The sequence below is a fragment of the Syngnathus acus genome, chromosome 12 (genome assembly GCF_901709675.1).
Source record: "Syngnathus acus chromosome 12, fSynAcu1.2, whole genome shotgun sequence".
In the NCBI taxonomy this organism is placed as follows: Eukaryota; Metazoa; Chordata; class Actinopteri; order Syngnathiformes; family Syngnathidae; genus Syngnathus; species Syngnathus acus.
Window position 1 is genome coordinate 5054940 of NC_051097.1, and position 21495 is coordinate 5076434.

Consider the following 21495-nt stretch of genomic DNA (forward strand, 5'->3'; position numbering starts at 1 on the left):
AATGAGCTTAGGCTTGATGTAGTGGGCATGGAACACCAGCGGGAGTTACGCCACTCAAGCGACGACATGACATTCTGCACTCGAAGCTTTGCTTAAAGTCCTTTTAATGTCAGTGCAAATATGCCCAAAAATGTTTGACTTGCAAAAGTGTGTGATCAGGAACGTTTTTTTCATATCCAACAGTGTTGCGCTTTTTTTCCCCTGAAACTATGGAGCCTTTTTCTTTGTACTCTAAATGATACACTCTTTTATTCAATAAACAATGGAGCTTCATTTTTCATTTCTAAGCCATGTTGACGTTTTTAAGGCAATTTGTTTTCCCAAGATGCCATGAAAGAAACTGCAATGCTTGTCGAATGCTATCAAGTTAACCTAGGAGCCCACTTGAACTTTACTGCTAACTCTGTTGTTGACCAAAACAGCAGCACCCACCAAGGCAAGTAATCAGAGATGAATTAATGATGAATTAAAGTGTGGAGTCTTGAAGCATATTAACAAAGATCTTATTAAGGGACGGACAGTTTTAAACTAAAATTTTACTTGCCATAATTTCCCAAAATGAGTACAAATAATAATAAATGTATTGTATGTTTTGATTGACTTGATACAAATGCAATGTTCTTGCAAATGAATTGGATTATTTGCATTTACTAACCTGTGTCCTGGTCACAAATCTGCTCACACGGGTCAGTAGTCCTCTGGCCACAGTAGTCTCGGACCCACTGCGTGGACGAATTGGTCTGATAGTACAGGATGAGCTTGGCTGGGTTGAGCCAATTGGAAACATCCAGGAAGCTGCCCATAGCCATAACAAAACTACTTCCTGTGTAAGAAAGCAATAAAAAGTTAAACAATGAGTTGCTTAACTCATTCTACCCCTTTATTTTCATGGTGCATTGAAACTCCCCAATGACCAGACCGTATTTAAATGAGAGCCCTATAATGCGTGTATTTATGGGACCTCCTTGATAATGGCACCAGAGAGACCGTGCTCATTGGCACTGTGTTACCTTTCTTTCTTATTGCTCCCGGGCCAATCATTAAACTCTGATCACTGAACAAGATTATCCTTAATTGATGCCAACGACTTTTACTTTCAATGAGGGCGCTGAGGGGGATCGTGCCGAACATAAAGATTCTTTTACGGCGACATATTGCTGTCGGTCGAGGGCGGTGTGGGTCGGCAGGCTGGTTGAGGCATTCGGAAGGAGTGCACGTTGCTGTGTAAAGGTCAATTTAAAACCTATTCCGTTGCCGCAGTGGGACACAAAGGTAGCTATCGCATTAACATTCTCGTTCAAGTCTTGGAAAGATGAATACAGATGGAGGCACTAAAACAGTCACTTCACTCTAAAAAGGTTCCTGGCTTGTGTTTTTATCAGCCAAACGTATTTGACAATATTAGCAGGCCTGCCGTGTTGCCTTCACCTTTGCTTGTAGCAATTATTCCTCCACACTCTCTGTGAAATGTAAACAGTGCTATGAAGGGAATAATCTGCCATGTCAACGCTATCGAGGAAATGCAATTTTATACAACTATCATGACACTTGAGATTGGAGATAGATAAAGCACCATATTTTTGAATTTGTGATTAGTGGATGCCAACTCCTAAAATTTCACATTGCGGTCACTCCGCTTCTAGCAAAAATTAATACTATTCTGGAGCTTTGCAACGATAGAAAATTCTCTTAGGCAGGTTTGATTATATTGGGAAGATTTTTGGGTTTGTCCATCCTTCTTATAACAGGTCACTTTTTGGTTAAAAAATATGTAAAACAAGATTGTTCAATAATGACTACAATGGGAAAAAGAAAAAAAAGACATTCGTTTTTAAAAACATAAAAAAATAATCATATATTGTAGCAACCTAATTTCAGTTCAATGTATATGCGCGGCAAAAATAACAAGGTTCAATGTTTTATTTGATATTATTCAGCAAATGTGCAACGCCTCCAAAACAACTAAATGTTTGGCAGAGACAAGGTACTGTTGGGAAATTGTTCAATTGCCAATGGATAATGTTGCAGGAAAAAATACTAAATATTGGCTGTTGATCTGAAAAGGTAAATGTTCTGTCAACAGAATTGACATTTTTTTGTGAATTGAGTGCTGCATCACATCAATTTTACATAGTGGCCATACACTTTTTCCAGACAGAAAAAAAAAAATCCTATTCTAGACAGACAAAGCCTGAAAAGGCCACTGTCTATAAGGCAAATGAACAAACCAGCCAGTGTCTCATCTGCTGTCAAAAAGACAAGATGTTTATTGTTCTCTACAAAAAAAACAAAGAAAATACCTCCCTTTTAACAACACAGAAAAAGTTTCCGTTCATAGATGCAATTGTTCCCATGCAGACTTAGTTGCTATCTAAAGCAACAGCACGAAATCTACTTCTGTCTCACAGTCAGAATGAAAGGCGAGAACTCTAAGCACACATTTTTAGTAAGTTCCTTGCAAGGTATTCAAACATGCTCAATGGTATTTTTCCATATTAATGTGTACTTCGATCTGGACTGCAACCAAATTAAACTATAATCAAAAGATCATTATACATGTGGTACATCTATCACAATAAAAATACCAGAGGTAATGATGAAGTATATATTTAATATAAAATGGTGTTTGGCAAAAAGACTACTTTCTCTTTGTACTCTTTCTTTCTTGCTTTTACACTTGACACTGGCTTTTTTCTTCTTTTGTTGTTGCCATTCTCCTGCCCGCTATGCCGTCACGGTCCATTAGTCACTCCTGTTGAGGTTTGGTGTTTGTACCGATACACATCCTTAGCACTTGTCTCCGAGCTACCTTCCATCACTCATTATTTCCCCACTATAAAGAATTTCTAGAGAGTGGCTCACATCTTTGGTAGCCGTGGAGCTGCGGTCTGCCCCCCCACCCTCAAACGCACAAACATTCTACTTGAACCTCCATGTGGATTTTTTCTTTTTTTTTTTGGCGGGGTGGTTGTTAGTGTCAGCCTGTCCATTTACTTGACACTGATGCTTGGTTTGGAAACATTTGCTCTTTTGTTTTATATATCATTATAACTGTTGTTTGAATAAGCCCATAAAAATTGCTTTTAAATGAAATGGTTTTATTATAGTTTAACACCAATCCTGAATTTCAAAGTCTAATGCCCTCTGCTATAATCATAGTGCATTGTAATTTATATGTATTGCATACACAGCTGTATTTGGCCATAATTTTTTTTCTCTTGTTTATGTGGCACTCTACATGTGGCACATGACAATGAAATCTTTAGACCAGGGGTGTCAAACTCGGTTTTTTTGTAGGCCACAGTGTAGTGATGGTTTTCCTCGTGGGGCCATTAATGACTTAAATAGAAATGGATGGCCCCTCATACTATCACATACACAAACATAATCCAGTGATAAAACGCTCAACAATTTATTTTGAACGTTGGATTGTGACAAAATATTGCAATATCTCATTGTTATGAAAAGGAAGACAATTTACAGTTTTGATATTGTAATAAGAAACATTGCGTTGACACAGATAATTTGCCTTTGCGGGCCACATAAAATAATGTGGCGGGCCAGATTTGGCCCCCGGGCCTTGAGTTTGACACCTGTGCTTTAGACCAATCAACAGGGATTGAACAGGGACAGAAACCACAAGGTAGTTACAGTTAATGGAAGGTAGCTGCTTTATAACAAACTACTTAGAAAACTGTGACAAGACTAACAGAGCTCTTCACACATGTGCTTCGGTTTACTCAGAAATTGTGCCGACTGGTTAGTTGAGCACAAAGGTTTTTTTTATTTTCTTGAATAATTGGCAACAGGTCAAGCTACAGGTTTAATCATACCTTCAGTGAAAGCGCTTTTAATTGTTGCCAGCACAGATAGAGGAACAAAGACACATTATTTGTAGTGAATAAAAACATTTTTCAAAAAAATCTGGCCAATTAAGGAAAAGTTTAACATTTACTGAAGTATAACTGATGAGCTCTCACAACCAATGTGTTGCGACATAGTGGTGAGGAATCACTGAGTGGCGTGTGCATCCACCGGGTGTTTTTATTCCTAATTTTCTTGTCCACCGAGTCTAATGCATGTGTTGTGCTTACCATCTGCGACAAAGTGCTCAGGCACATGGAGCGTGACCTTGACAGTGAGTGGGCAGGAATCCTGCGTGGCGTAGACAATGGCCACGACGCAGGTGCTGATGGTAATCAGCGTCAGGGTGACCTTGTTTAGAGGACTGTGTGGGTGGCCTGGATGGAAGCAAAGGGAAAAAAGGTTGAATAGTTTGGTATCGCTCATTTTGCATCCGTCCAAAGCTTCGACTGACGAGTAGAACACCAAAGCACCAGTAACAAAATAAAAAAAACAGCCGGTTTCCTATTTGCAAATTCACCTATTTGCAGTTTTTTTGTGGAATCCATCGAAAGCTATTCACTCAAATATCAGTTTGCGTTTTTTTACAAAAGAAACTGTCTAAATAGGTATCGGTGTCCAAGGAAGTATGTTGAAGTCAAACATCTAAGACAAAGGTTCTTAAGTCAGGGAGGAGCTAAGTTTAGCCTGGGTTGATAGTGGTTACAGAGTCAGAAAGCCATTTATATTTACCGGTTGAGTTGCAAGATGGGTTTAAAATCATATTTAAGTCTAAGTTTGTTATCCTTACAGTTTGAACTATTAGTATAGGCAAATCTAAAAATGTTTTTTAGCCATTTGCAGAAGGGTTTGGTTCTCATCCCCAACACATGGATGCTTATGTGGAGATGTCAATGAATGAGCATTCTGATGGCATCCAGGTTACAATAACAGACCACATAAGATCGAAACCTGATGCAGATCAACATCCTATTTGTCTTCTGACATGCTGCATATTGAAGTTGATAACTTGGCACAAAAGAAAAATGAAATCATGCAATCAGTTCACGTTGTTGCTCGAGGTGATTTATTGTCTTATGACAACCTCGCGAATTTGTTATTTTAGTTGCCCTTTGGCTCTATCATGGGCCCCATTTCCTAAAGTGGGGAGTGGAATTATCCACCTAATCTCCAACCTTCGGCGTTTGTCAGTGTGCCTAAAAAAAATAATTTTAATGGGATGTGTGGCTTTTAAATTATACCAAATACATCTACACTATTTCTAAAGCATGACAGACATTTGAAAAGGTTGCAATACTTCTGAAGGTCAAAATCAAGGGAGCCAGAGTGAGGACAATGAATTACCCTTATTGAATCATGTGTCTTTCGCAATGACAAGTCTGGGAAGGGGCACAAAGTGTTCAATCTGCAGGGAAAGTGCTGGGCCAGCTAATCCCTTTGGGGGTGTGGGTGGTGTCATCGGGCTCACGAATGGGGTCTCTCAATTACTATAAAAGCCCACTGAGTAGACAAAAGCATGTGCGCTCACGCTAGCAAACATTTGCTTTATGGCCGCAAACCCAACACACTTCAGTGTTTGTACACGGGCGCACCGACAGCGAATGTGTGTTCAGGCTTAAGAGCTTGACGTGTGTTTATCTTTAAAGTCCTTTGGCTTGCGCATTTTATGGCGACCATGAGATGTCTTGCTTCTCACCTTTGCTGCGTCGTCGTCCTCTGTGCTGCTCGGTGTAAAACTTGTTGTCGTCCTCGGGCTCTGACCCTGATTCTCCTTGAGGACCAAACATGCCTGCGGTTGCTTGAGAAGATAAGGTGGAGATGGGGTAGGGGGAAGGAAATCCAATGAAAATCAATCACGGCTAGTTAGGATTGCAGTGCTGTAGTTTAGAATGTTGCTTATTTTACCAAAACAGATCATCTACTTTGTATTTGAGACTTGATGAAGCAGCATGTGGTTCATCCACTGCTATGTTTGTACACACTGTTTCAAGTATCTTTAAATAATGTAAGAAAATTATTGAAAATATTGACGCAACAGAAAGAACTGTTTGCTTTTGAGTTCAGCATACACACACCTTCACATTCACACCATTGGACAAATTAGTCTTCAATGAACCTAACATGCGAGTTTTTGAAAGGTAAGAAAATACAAAATCAAATTCAATATGCAGGAGTGCCTGAGGCGAGATTTAAAGCCCAAACCTCTCAACTGCGAGGTACACGTGCTCATCGCTCCTCCGCCATTCCGCCCCAAGTGTACTGTAATTTGAGCAATATAATTATAATTATGACGTCGGTATGTCTTGAAGCGATGGCAACATCATGGATTTCATTATTGGTGGAATTGGTGGCAATTTATTCAGTTCCATGTAGTTTGCAGTCTGAATGGATTGCCAGGGAAATAAAAATAAAAAAACAGACAAATGTCAATATCTAATAAACTGGTGAAAAGTGGAGCGAGGTTCCTCAGGCAGATAAAGTTAGCGCATCACCATCTTTCCAATTTCTTCAACTTTTGTGCCTTCCGTCTATATTCATGCTGCCTAAACACACCACCTTGACCAAATTACTCAAAAAATTAAATTTGATCGAATGTGAATGTGTTTAATGCATTGTGACTACACTCAACAAATGAACCTTTCTCGAGTCACAAATAAAATTAATGATGAAACTCCACATGGGAGAAAATAAACCCCCGAGAAAGAGCCATCGTGAATTAGCAAAGGGAAGCAATTTCCCCAGCGTATTAGAAGCTCAATCAATTTCAAGTTTATTAACAACACAGTCACAACTCCCTGCGCTGTTTCAATTTGCGATCATGAAATAGTCAAATATTCCATTCCATTTATTGCTCACTCTTTAGGTGTGTAAGTGGTTTGATTTAGTGCTTACTGCTCAATAATTTTCATTGACCAAGCACTGTTATCTGCCAGGATAAAGAAACTATAAGCCTGGATGGTGGATACTTTACTTTAGTTGATGGTGTATACAATCCTGGGTTTATGATATTTTAAGAGTACAACAAGTGCCAATCACTAAGGCTTGAAAAGTACAATGTGCAGGGATTTTAATCGCTAAAAAAAATTTGAAATTGTTTCACACTATATATAATACAATTCTGCAGAACTTAAATTCCTGACTTTGGCAATACGATGGAGCAATTCTGATGAGTAAAGAAATAAGTAAAAGTGTAATGTAAAAAAAATAATGTTCATAATTATTATGGTAAAAACACATTTACACACTTTTTAATCAGCGATGGAAGTAAATTTCTAGATGTTTTGTGCTGATTTTGAATCCCCCCTTGTTTTTCTCTAGCACATCAGGTTTTCAGTATTTGCACTTTAAAATGTGTTTATGGATTTACTTAACAGAGCCAAACTTTAGTTCATGGTAGTTTTTTTTTCTTCAAAATATCCTGTAAATTCTTATTTCATTGCTTCATATTACTTGTGTAATTTAGTAATGTTTTGAAACAAAGAAATACACTTAAACGCAAGAGGTTTAATGATTTTTGTTGGTAAAGTCACGACCACTCAAAATCCTTCCAAGCACTCCACTCAAGTGCAGTTTAGCACTTTCTCCAAATCTGAATCGTTCAAAACTATTTGTGGGCCACCAAAGATGCATTAATTCAGTTTTACGTCACTTATTTTGAGCAAGAAATGTAACTTGATTTGAATTGCGCTTTACCGGCAGTTTACCAAACTTCTTGAAGCCTAATTTTATATGAAGTTGTGAAACTTTAACAACACATCCTTAAGCTCAACTATAGCGACAACCTTTGACATTTGTGTTTGTCTGCAGAAATCGAAAGACAGGAAAAGCAGCAGCGTTAGTGGAGTCTCTTTGCATTCCCATTATGAAACCAATGACCTTAAGGTCTGCCTACATTCTCGATTAGTATTTTCTATACTAAGTGGCACAGAGGAGGCTTTCAATACTTTCAAAGGATTTCTTTCAATGCACAAACTATGTTGCAGAAAGAGATGGCCTTATATTACCATTGTGGAGGAAAACAGCTTCAAGTCCAGAAAGAGGTGTCATTCACTTATTTTGTGCTACTCTCAATTTTGCAAATACATTTGTGGTATCATGACAGAAGCACAGTGGTTCATTTACTCTGAACACTGTTGACAAATCAATGTTGCACTTCCAGTAATGGCAACCCAGCGCCTCTTTCTGAATCAAGCTGTTTTGAAAGTGCAACGTCTCTCATAGGATCATTTAAGGGTTGTTGAGAAAAAGTTTTGAAATATCTCATAATCTGGTTGAACCGCGAGGAGCATCAGAAAACTCCTCATCGGCAAGAGTGGCAAATACATCTTCAGCAGGAAGTGGCGCAGGCATTTAAGAGGCTGGATTGGAGTAGGCAATCTTTGTTACAAGGAAAATGCTTTCAGACAAAAAAATAATAATTTTGGAAGTGGTCCTCAAGTTATTTGTTTGTTCAGCTTGTTTCACAAGCCACTTTAGCAAGAACCGTTTGCTAGCTCAACCTACACTCTCGTTAATATTCATGTCATCTGATAAAGCCTTTCATTCTTACTATCATAACAATAATCGGTGACACTTCCTGGAATGGAGAATAACCCGACTTCTGCAAATAATTCCTTTCCATTAGAACAGATAATGGCCATTTAAGGGGATTGAGGGTGGAGAGATTTGAGAGCGTGTGATCTACAGTAGATGACAGTGCAATAGTGCTTCCAGGCTACTGCAGCCATTTGATAAATATAACAGCAGCAGCGTACATTGGAGATCACAAAAATTGTTTTGTACAGTATTTTCCCATTTTCCCTTTTAGCAATGCTCTTACAGTTCATTTACTTCAGTTGTTTTATCTTTCTGGCTCCCTCTGTGGTGATATCTTCAAAGCAAGTCTCTTAAAAAGCTTCTACTTCAATTGCATGTTGGTAAACACGGCACGAGAGAGCGACAATTTTCAATTTTTATATGTAAAGGGGCATATTCATATAAAAGTACAACACGAATAATGTACATTGGAAAAATAAACAAACAAAAAAACAAACAAACAAACAACAAACAAACAGTGGCCTTAATGATTAAGAGTAGCCAAATAAATTTCATGGTTTAGCATTAGCTGTCACACAACCACTGTCATATCTAAAACATTTTATTTATATTTATAAATTATGATTATTAGTAGTAGTATTATTACTACCAATAAATAAACAATAATAATTTATTACTATAATAATAATAATAATAACTTATTTTGATTATTATTATGATTATTTTTATTAATACTACTACTACTACTACTACTATTACTACTACTACTACTACTACTAATAATAATAATAATAATATACACACCTACACACAATTTATGATTTATGTACGTATATTCCTTTTACCTGAGAGGCACACTTTTGGGACATGGAAGGAAAACAGAGTACTGAAAAGTGCAACCCAGACATGAGGGAAAACATCCAAACATCACCAGCAGAGATTTGAAAATAGATTTCCTGACTGTGAGGCAGACATCACTGTTCCATGGCACTATTATAGCACAAATAGATATATATAGACATAAATAAAAACAATTTCAAGACATTTGGCAAGATCAAGGCAACAATAAAGGGAATAGAAAGAGACCTAACAAAATAAAACAAGTCTATATTATCATCGTTGTTGATATTTCATAGTTTAACATTTTCACATAATGTTAAACTGAGCTTTCAAAAAGTGTTGCGGTAAATAAAGTTTATGAACTGCGAGAAGTTAAATTATTTACAGTTTATGAACTGTGATGAGATTTTTATTCACAGGTTAGGTTACTAACCATATGTAATTCATACTATTGCGTTTTTTTATAACTCACCACCTTTTTGGAAGCTCTTCATAATAGTCTTGTGGGCGAAGAAACAGCTCATCCTGAGCGGCTGTATGATTATAGAGCAATGAAATGTGTACAGTGTCAAGATACCAATATGAGTCAATTTTTATTTACAGTACATAAGCACAATAAGCTCAATTTCTATGCCCCTCGGGAGGTTTTATAAATCGGTACAAGTCAGAGTGCAAGATTTCTGTATTTCTGGATCTGAAATAAGATGGGGAGGAAATAGTGTGCAATATATGAGAGACAATCATGCTTCTTTTCTGCAACTACCAGCATGTATATTGCATTTAGATCCTGTCATGTCCATAAATCCTGCATTTGCATGTGAGTCTATCGCACAAGAGAGCATGCAAAGTTGGACATGACCTCAGCGACGCTTTCAAATTTTTCTTCAAACCACAAATGTTGGATTTACGGAAGGCAAGTGTCTACTTGCATCAGTTTTCGCATGCATTTTAGTCACGCTGAGAGCAAGTGCACATGTCTGGGGACGATGCGAATGAGTAAATGAAGCCGACAGCCGCAGCGGTCCTCACATGGCTATAATCACATTAAAGCGACTTCCCAGCCACTCTGACACCGGCTAAATATGTCCCAGTCAAACTCAATGCGAGGCAGCATGCACAATCACAGACGAAAGGGGATGTTTGCAATGACCACTTAGAATGCATAACATGCCATCTAAGAAGCTAGCAAAGCTAATCAAAGAAGCCTGGAGAAATACAAAAAATAAATTTATCTTGGTAAATCAGAAAAAAGTTAAATTGCTGTTCTAATTAGTGCTTCATTCAGATAACCTCGAGACTTGACCATTTTTGTCATTTTGACTATGTTGAATGAATATTGGTCAAATTATTGTTCCTTAAATTCCTTAATCACAAAAAAACCCCTCAACAAAAATTGGCACATTAGTTTCTAGAATTTTTTTTTTTTTTTTTATCCAATTGACAACAATATATTCGCATTTGAGCAGCTTTTTATGTAAGGGTATTAATATCATTGTAGGATAACAGCGCTATGTGTAAGTACCGTAATTTTCGGACTATAAGTCGCACCGGAGTATAAGTCGCACCAGCCATAAAATGCCCAAAAAAGTGAAAAAAAACATATATATGTATACAAGTCGCTCCTGAGTATAAGTCGCCCCCCCACCCAAACTATGAAAAAAACCGCGACTTATAGTCCGAAAATTACGGTAGGTGGCTATTTAAAAATGATTTGATTTGTAAGTTTTCTGGCTGTTGCATCTGTTAAGACTGATATCAAACCCAAACACATGCTGGCTTTCGATCCACAAAAAGGGATTAAGCGGAAAACCGGTGTTTACTTTCTCGTTTTTCTGTCCAAGGTGTCGTGCCGCTCTGCATATATGTGCTTGCTCGACGCCCAAAGGTATGTCACAGTGACCGCCCACTCGCAATCCTCCACCACAGTGGCTGTGAATTCTATATTTTCCCACTCTTGGTAAAAAACAACTGATGCTGAACATTTGAGCAAACATCACTGATATATTTCATCATCCAGAGTTTTTAGTTGTTGCTAGTCATGTGAAAAGCTAGAGGGCTGAGCAACCTGGCTCTGTTTTCCACGTTATATTGCTTTTGCTATCTTCTCAAAATTGAATAAAAACAGCCATGTCAGGAGTAAAATTCTAAACCAAAGTAGAAAATATGGTAATGGCGATATTGTTTTAATTATTTCAAAGATTACCCCTTCAGATGAATCCTATCATTTTTTTTAACGTTGGTGTTCTAATCTATATGCAGTAGAACAAAGTAGAAAAATTAGATGTTTTTTCACCCTCATTTACTTTGAGTTTTTGTTTACACTGTTGCCCGACTGTTTGCTGAACGGTTTCATTATTTACCGTCTAACATGATCAATGTGAAAGCAGGAACTGTAATAACAGCCATGGGGCCGTTGGGACTTTGCTAACAATTTACAATAAAAAAAAAAAGCACATTTGTGATTGATTTTTGAGTCAGCGTAGAAGACACATTTTTATCAGAACTGCATGCTTTCTGTTTTGTTATAAAATAGATAAGTGGTTAGATGTTCCAGGCAAATTCACAATTAGCAAAAGTTAGTTGAGTCCACGCAATGCACATACTGGTGTATGAATCACATTTATACTGGTGTCAATCAATATCAGTTATGGATATTATTGATTCAGTACTGTGCGTGTAAACTCAGCACAAATGTGGTATCAAGTATAGTACCGTATTTTCCGCACTATAAGGCACACCGGATTATAAACCGCACCTTCAATGAATGGCCCATTTTAAAACTTTGTCCATATATAAGGCGCACCGGATTATAAGGCGCACCTTCAACGAATGGCCCATTTTAAAACTTTGTCCATATATAAGATATATAAATTTGGCCCGCGGGCCGGACTTTGGACACGCCTGCTGTAGTGGCTCAATATTGGTCCATATACAAGGCGCACCTGATTATAAGGCGCAATGTCGGCTTTTGAGAAAATTGGAGCTTTATAGGTGCGCCTTACAGTGCGGAAAATACGGTAATGTTGCTGTTGTGTCACGGTAAAATAAGAAACTGGGGTAACAAATGCTGACAAAGGAGTGTGAATTTGTCATCTAAAAGCAAAATTCCAAACCAGAGTTATAATGGCTCTAGACGAAGGGCAGACTAACACCTGCAAAGCTAAGCTGAGCAGACAAAACTGGTCCCTGAGTTTTTCAGCTGAGCGACCGTTGAGAAATGCTGTTCTCCTAATGCATACATTGCACCTGCTTACCTTGGTCCTTTGCTATGTAAGGGGAATTATACTGCACTTTCAGCTGAAAAAAAATCCCTCATTAGTCCTCGGAAGTACAGCAACGGAAATTATCAGCTCATTCTGCAGCCAGCCATTGGAGCAAATGAAGACCATTAGTGACACAATGACAGTTTATTGTCTCATTCTGCTTACTGACCCGGCCAACCTCCCCCTCATATGCTTGCAATACAGCCAGTTCCTCCACCCACTCAAAAGCTGAGGACATTACCTTTTCTACTGTGCAGATTGCCCCCATTATTTGTTTTGTCCTTGTTCCCAGTGACATTTAGTATAGGTACATGTATTAAAACAGCCTTAAGAAAAAAGAATAAAAATGAATTGTCGAACGGACGTTATCATTTACATTTATCAATTTAAATGATGCAATTTACAATGCCTGTACTGCATAAAATAAATTAAATTGACATGTTTATTGATACTTCTTCATTGAATGTACATGACCTTCAATGAAAAAAAATCAAGATCTGCTGTCATAGATATTGTAAATTGATGTGTTATTCATCAGGATGGGGATGCAGTATGAGAAATTAACTCCAACGGAATACCGTCCTAACATTATATCATCCAAAGTATGGGAACAATAAGGATAATTACCTTACATACATCTTCTGTAGATGTTTTTTTTTTTTTTTTAATAAATTAAGTATTTGCTCTAATAAGTATATTTGGTGAGCAAGTGTATTGAAGTAAACAGACTAAAATTAACCTAAGTGGATAAAAGTTAATATTTAACTCCATCAAGCATGCGGTCAACTGATATCACCCACAAAATCCTACAGAACATGCATTTCCTCTTTTGAAGAGGAGACTAAAGGGAATCAGAGCCAAAAAAATCCAAACTAATGTCTGTCTCCAGATTGATGACCAATTGATCATGCACATACATACAATCCCTCCAAAAATCTTTTTTTTTTTTTTTATCAATCACAAGTTAAACACAAAACAGCTTCTTAGGTTCACTTGATCTGTATTTAATAGTGCTTAGAGGTCAACTTAGATATTTGGGGGAAACTTGATCCACTCTGTCCATGTCCCAATATTAAAACACACACATTTTAACATGTGTAACATTTATCCTGAAATAAAAATAACTTCCTGTCCTACCTCTGTTGTGGCTGGGTACTCTCCGGCGGCTGGTAGAGGAGCTGTGGATAACGTGTTGGTAGCGTGAAATGTCTGGCGGGGTTTTAGGAACGCGGAAGCTGTCCTGGAACCGCTGCATCAAATCTTCCACGGCCTCTCTGTTCGGGTCAATGGCTGCGGCAGAGAGTGAAAACGTCATAACACTTTCTGGTGAAAATGTTTTCAAGGACAATTGTAGGAATACTCCTGGAGTATGCTGAAAATAACTTTAGGATATATTTAGAATGGAAGCATCATTTGCATCAAGTGACAATAGCCTGCCTCATTAAAACAAAAAAAGTATTTTTTTTATATTCCTAGCTTTCACAGGATCCCATCAATTCAATATTGCCTCATCTCTCTACAGAGATCCTGCCAACGCTTCCTCTTGTGGCTCAGTCTCAGTCATTCTGATTGATGACTCCCGAACACCTCGCTTTGGGCAAAGTGACTGTATAGTCGAGAGAGGAAAAAAAAAACAGCTCTGCTCACTTTCCTTTAAACTAAAAGATAAAAAGGGAGTGTATAAAAGTCAACGGCCATACCGCGAATGATCTTACACAAAGAATAAAAGCGAAACCGTTGTGGCATTCGACATCCAAAAAGGCTGATGACACTACGCATGGTTATTCCCTTATTTTGCCAGACCTGATATGAGAAGTATTTCTGAAACACAATAAACTTTGTTTATCTGTCTGCTCCACAGGCTGGGGGCAAAATAATAAAAGGCAGCTTTGCTGTGAATTTTGCTTCAAACTTTACGAATTGATGAAATACCTCCATCTGGGCTCAGACAATTTAAAGCTTATAAAGATTCTTAAAATCACTCTTGAAGCACACAGTTGAACAGTGCAGAGACTTTAGAATTGGTGCAATAAGAGTTGTTCCGTCTGCATCCCTCCAGCTGAGCTCCAGAGAAGATATAATGGCTCAATATTCTTTTTTGGAAGATGAGAAAGATAATAATAACTTTGAAATGTAAAAAAAAATCATCTCTTTTCTGTCAGCTTTGGTGTGAACTGGACTCAATTTGGCTAAGTTTTTGAGATTTTTTTTTAGATAAAAGTAAATAAAAAAACTTACTTGTTTTATTTTCTATTTTAAAATAATTCAAAAATCTAAAAAACATCATTTTATGTGGCCCGCAAATACAAAATTTGCATCAACTTCATGTGTCAATGCTAAAATTCCAAATTACACTTGATAAAATAGAGATAATGGAGGCATTTTTTTTATTGTGATTCATCTTTTTAAAATATTTGAACAGTTTTACTGGTCTTTGATTTCAAAACTAGTTATTTATGAGTTTGTTGTGTAGCCTATAATGTATATAATATAAGGCGTTTACAGTCATAATTGCCCTCCAAAGAAAACTATGACTATGCTGCGGCCTGCGACAAAAATTTGTTTGACAACCCTGTTTTATATGATTCGAAAAATGTTCATACATCTGTGTGTTTATGACGGGAGTTTTACATTTCCACACTGAAAACAACATCACTCATAAACTCTGTGCTAACACCCCACAATTATTTCCTGACATAAGGGCTCTCTCCAGGAATATCGCTAGTGGAAGTTGGATCACAATCAAGCATTCAAATAAGTACAATAAGGCAAAGGAAAGAGGGAGAATTGTCCCAATGCGACAATGTTACATAATTGAAATTTCTGTTTCCAAATTAAACCAGCCATTCATTTAATGGAAATTATTACAAACTCTTCTGACTTTGGTATCCGAAAGGCAGAGTAGAACCTCACAATATAAACAGTAAAAAAATTTGTTTAACTTGGCTTGAAAAGATGCTCCAAAAGACAAATAATAATCCCTGAGCATAAAGTGGCAGGTATTGCTTTTCTGTGGAGAAATAACAAAAAATGGAATCAATCACCGAATGTCAGCCAGGCTATAGCTTTCTGCTTTTACACTAAACACTGGTGTACTTGACAAATTTGACAATGCTAACTAAAACATTACCTACATTTTATGAAGCTTGAGTTCAAGCCCTTGGTCAGAAGAATTCTACTTACATTATTTCTTGAATGAAAAATCAATGAGAGATGTGGAAAAATCGAAGCCCTTGGAAAGAGAATTCACTGAACATTTAATCAATTGGTTCTTGACATCCTCTTGTGAAGGCCTAGTTCAAGTTTCTTACATCAGACAAAAGAGTGCACTTTAGCGTACATTCGATGATTACTTACTATGGCATTTCATCAACACCAATTTTGATTTTTCAGGCCTTAAAATTTGGAGCGAACCCCTCAGTTCCTTGGTTACAATCAAGGGATGGCCATGTGGCATGCATGAGCAGTTCCAAACAAAGCACACAGGAACTTTTGCCTGTATTTTCTGGTCCAGATATAGACTCCTGGACTATCGGGATTTCCACTCATCAAAGCTCCTCAGATCCAACAAGCCCATAGCTGCCAAGAGAGTATCTCTCTCAAGACATCCATCATTGTTACTTAGTGTATGTGAAGGCTGTGTTGAAACCACTGATTCCCTCTGTGAAAACTCCTGACCTTCTAAAAAAAAAAAAAATCAAAATGCCAGGCGAAGCAATCCAAAGACTCCCAGCTAATGGAAGAAGGATAATTGAAGAGGACTGCGTTTGGCAGCTTATCTACAGCAGAACATGTGTGCAACAAACATATACGCTTCTAAGAAGCCTTTTGATGCAATCCATTACCCACTACATCACCTTGCTGAGTTTCATAACATCTAAAGTGTTCACATAGAACGTCCCTTTTGTCATTGGAGGGATTCCAAACTGAATTCTTCCTGTGTATAGTTTACTTTCTCTAGTCCAGATCTGTGACTAGTTTTTCAAATAATACGCTGTCATTATTTGGGTCCTGTTTTTAAAATGAACAGCCAGGCAGGACAATTTGTAAATAATGATTATCATTTTAAATATTTACAATTAATTTAAAAGTGATTACAACCAACCACTTATTTAATAATACTAAAAAAGCTATTCACCAAATTATTAATTTCTACATTTATTCATTTATGTATTTATTTAATGCAAAACAGCCAAACCGGTAAGAATAAATATTGCTTGCACCCAATCCTACCAGTTTGCTTTGTTTTCTTGATGCTATGGTTTGTTGCTGCAACATAGTTCATCCAGCATCTGTGCATTCATCCATCAAGGGATATCTGCCCATCAATCATCAATCATGCTTATCCTGTGCAGGGTTGCAAAGGGCCTAGAGCCAATTTCAGCCCATGACACTGACTGACAGATATGGTTTCCACGGTTTCCTTCTAGCAGAGAGAATGGTTCGACCCTGCTTCATTAAAATGCCCTTTAACCTTCATGTGAAAAATTAATATTAAATACTACTTCTACCTGTGTGTACTTAAATATCAAATAAGTGTAACCCTATTCTGCTTTTAATACTGGTATTTACCTCCTAAGAAGTTAAATAGCAGAGGTGCCAAAAGCTAGTCCAAAGAATCAGGTATTATTAATTTTACATCTGATAGATACGAATCATCCGCAGCTCCTGGAAGTATTGTTTCATTTAAGAAAAGACAAATAAAAAAGCTGTCCCCCAAATGACCGTAATGCATAAGACACTCAGAATAATTTCACTGAATCGCTAATGTAGCCGAAGGGAATTGCTGCCAACAGAAACGGAAACCTTTGACCAAGTCTTTCTCTCTCACTCTCCACTAATAGCTTATGACCCTTTATTCTCTCCGACTTGGGAAGGAAAATTTCCTCTACACTGAACGTCAGCAAGACCAAGTAACAATCGAAAGTTGTCCCACCAAGCCTCGCACCCTCGGGCGTGTTGAAGAAATAAACAATGTGGCTTACAATCTGGCATACAGTGCTAAAATTTCACTCATCTCTGGGTAGAAACTTAGAAGGAGCAAGACCTCTCTAGGAAGATTTCCTGGTAATCTTAGGTTCTTCTGCATGCCCTGTTGAAACTGTACATCCCAAAAAATAATGACAACTTTTATCTCCATTCACGACCAGTGTCGACGACCTTGGCTGATAAGCACAATATTTTGAATGTTTAAATAAAATGCAATAGGTGTAGTATTGACAAACTATGACCCAGAATGCCAGTGAACCAGTGAAAGTCTATCCAAAGGGCCGAACTAAGCATCTTGGACCAGATAATGCGGAGACTTCAGGTTGATAGGAGTGGCTTGTGACCAGTTCAGGGAGTAGCACAGTGTAGCTCCAGCTAACCTTTGACCCTGTTGACGATAAACAGTAGAGAAAACCAACAATTGGACTTCCCGTTATTGGAAAGCTTCAAGTGAAAGATTATGAGGCTCAACATCTTGAATGTCAATTGGTGAGACATGGGCAAACTCTGTCAAAAACTGAAATAAAAATTATACTAACCATACCCTGTCTGTTGCCAATGAAAACATGCTTTGTTTTTGTTTTTGCCCATCACAGCAGAAAGGCTCACGTTAGTAAGCATCAAAGTAAATGTCAGCATGTCATTTATGCCTGAATGCCAATTTAATGGTAACCTTTTTTTCCGCTTGCATTCTTGTCTTGTTCTTATCCATCTTGACTAACAGCTGAACACCATTTGTATTCATGCGAGCGAATGCAGCCACAAGAGAAATGACGGGAAGGTTTCTGAGGATTGTTGGTTCCCTGCTGTTTCAATTTGAGGGTGAAAAAAAATCTGCAAGGGCGGGGGTGAATGAATCGGAGAAATTACATCCGCACAAACGTTTTTCTTTTTGTACTCCTACCTTTCATGTACACACACATACTGTAGTTCAAGCAAAACAATCACGTTGCATCAGTGTTGCCTTGTTTTTGTCTTCCCCTTCACGCCTTGGAAAGCAAATGATGGCAGAGCCGATCAATAAGGATGAAATGCAGAGGGTTTCAAGCCAAAGCATTTGATTCCCTTGGTGATTTATCCACTGTGCCATTGTTCCAAAAGGAGAAGTCGAGTATATCAATTTGAGGAAGCATTGACGCCGCTGCTTCCAGATTTGTGACAGCTACACGAAAACGGACTAAGCAGTGAGACAGGTGCAAAGACAAAGACAAAAGTGTTGTGAAGACAAAGGATGCATGATGAATGGAGAGTGTCTAAAAGAGACGAGAGACGGTAGATGAGGGCCAAGCGGTGTCAAGATGAGAAAGCGCCAAGTGTTGGCACAACCACTGAAATCCAGGCTGTCTTGCAAAATATATGTGGAATTTTGCATTATTTATCATCCACCATTGAGTTAGTCCTGGAGAGCAATAAGAACATTTGTAAGAACGAAATGGCAAAACCCCTAGCTTGGACCTCTAACCCTCAAACACTAGCCCTAACACTCTCACCCTCTAACCCCGCTAAATCTGACCTGTATAGTATTTTAATATTTATTGTAGCTTTATGCTCTTGAGAATGATTAATTGCTGTTTTAATGATTCATTTCTGGAAAGGGTGGATAAGATAACGAGGAGAATACTAACCCTAGCCTGAGCCACCATCCCTAACCGTTGGCTGCACACTATCTTAATCCTTAATCATAATCCCTAACCCTTGACACCTTAACCTTACCTTTAACCTTACTGGAACTGAAACGATCACCTAAATATGACCTGTATGGTTTTGGAAAATGGTTAATCCTTACACTCCAAAACTTTAACCCAAACACAAACCTACACTTTAAATCCTAAATTGATTCCCCAAACCTGAAGCCTCACCCAAACTCAAACACCCTACCTCTAACCTTTACAAAATGATACTAAATGGACCAACGATAAGATTAAGTAATTTTGAAAGATTCACAGGGATCCAGTACATTTATTCTATTGCTTTTTATAGCTATGATACAACATTTCCTAAGAAAGTGCAGATAAATGCTAAAAGATACTGAAAAATAATGGCTGAGAAAAACTTGTCAAACTCTATATAACATAACTGGAAATCCATTCAGATATAACTCCCAGGGGTTGTAGGTAGAATAAGAAATAGAGAATCACAGAATAAGCCAAGTCGCATGTCTTTGCTTCCAATTGCTTACTGTCAAACAAAGAATAGACTTCGACAGCCCGGTCCCAATCATGTCGAAGAACAAATCAATACTCATGTCTGGAATACTTTCGCTGACCTCTACTTCTAATATTTGTATGGGCTGTAAACCGGAAGCTGACATGCTCCAATGCATCCCTATGTGTTTCAGTGCCACTGGGGAAAAGACGGAAGATGATGGAAAGGGTGTTGTATAGTATTGCTGGCACTCTCTTCCTCTTCTTTTATGAGAAGACGGCTAGCCCCGCCACTCCCGAGGCAACGTTCACAGTGATGACTGCTCACACATCACACATCAGAGAGGCGCTGCTTTCAAGCAGTGCTTTATGGAATAGTAAAGGCAATGTTCTCTGCATGGAAATATGACGACATATTGGGTCTATTCAAACATGTACTTCAAAAAGCGAGGTAAAGTCAGAATTTTCTGTATTCAACAGCTTGGATGATTTGGAAAAAAAGAGAATAGCTTCAAATTATCACACACTAATTCATTAGTTAATTTTTTAAAGCTCTTCTTCACCATGTGCTCAGTTTACCCAAGTACCCAGAAGACTCAAGGTTTTCCGAAGATGTTTCCCATTAAATGACTACTGAAGACAACCAGCTCTTGGGAAAATTACATCCAGACAATACACAACAGAGAAACGTGCAGCCCCATGTCAGAAGGATTCATCTCAGTGGTTATTCATAATATACCTACCGTATTTCCCGCACCATAAGGCGCACCTAAAAACCTCAAATTTTCTCAAAAGCCAACAGTGCGCCTTATACTCAGGTGCGCCTTATATATGGACCAATATTGAGCCACTACAGCAGGTGTGTCCAAAGTCCGGCCCACGGGCCAAATGTATATATATCTTATATATGGACAAAGTTTTAAAATGGGCCATTCATTGAAGGTGAGCCTTATAATCCGGTGCGCCTTATACATGGACAAAGTTTTAAAATGGGCCATTCATTGAAGGTGCACCTTATAATCCGGTGCGCCTTATAGTGCGGAAAATACAGTACTCTATTTCTAGTGAGATTTAAACACGCCAACTCAGGTCTCTGTCATTGCAAAGCATGTGATCGCAGTGTCCCATCTCAAGTTGACATGTTGCCTCTGTCTACCGGCTTGTGCCTCCACATGTCTTACGGGTCTCGCGACTGTTTGTGTCGCATGGACTCTGAGCTATCTATAGCTCGCTTCTCTCGCCACGGGGACGTAATAAAATATGAATCTGTCCCTTCACACTTAAGGCATGCCGAAGAGATAAAACCAAACACTGACCTGCTCCAGACAGGCAGAATCTTCAAAGTGATAAACACAAATTATCATAGCTCATTAGAGCCTGAGCGGGATGAAGGCTGACGCGTAACGACCCACTAGAGGAGCTAACACTTGAAATCATTCTGACAGGCCAAGCTAATCATACTAGAATTCACCTTCCCTTGTTTGTTCCATTGTATTTATGGGTTTGCTTTGGTTTATTAGATAGGTCATTTATCTCGTGGTATTAATGACTGCGGCTTGTTAAAGTTAGAAAATGCGCACTCAAATTAGTCAAACAACAGAGGCCCATGAATGTTTAAAGTTTTCTGGCACAGAAACGGTGACAACGAATATGTAAGTTGTCAGTTTCATGAGAAACAACACAACAGGGACGTGCATCAGGCTGTTGTATTGAAAAAGGGCAGTTTGCTCTGTTGTGAGCGTGCACACTCAATGTTTAACAAGTGTCTTATTTTATTCCCTTTAATGTGGCGCACTCAAATCACTGATTGAGACATGTTTGGAAAAGGACGCAGCAATCCGTGCTTGACCAAAGTGATG

At 38.2% G+C, this 21495-nt stretch overlaps 1 protein-coding gene across 2 annotated transcripts in view; it reads right to left on the reverse strand.

The window, feature by feature from the left end:
• The window catches only part of LOC119131936 (astrotactin-2-like), a 165866-nt gene that overhangs the window by 86246 nt on the left and 58125 nt on the right, over positions 1-21495 (reverse strand). For both annotated transcript variants that reach the window (XM_037266800.1, XM_037266799.1), the window contains exons 4-7: positions 13641-13793; positions 5561-5662; positions 4095-4241; positions 656-823 (exon numbers count right to left, since the gene is read on the reverse strand). In XM_037266800.1, the coding sequence (XP_037122695.1) occupies positions 656-823; positions 4095-4241; positions 5561-5662; positions 13641-13793 (570 nt within the window). The remainder of the gene's footprint in view (positions 1-655; positions 824-4094; positions 4242-5560; positions 5663-13640; positions 13794-21495) is intronic.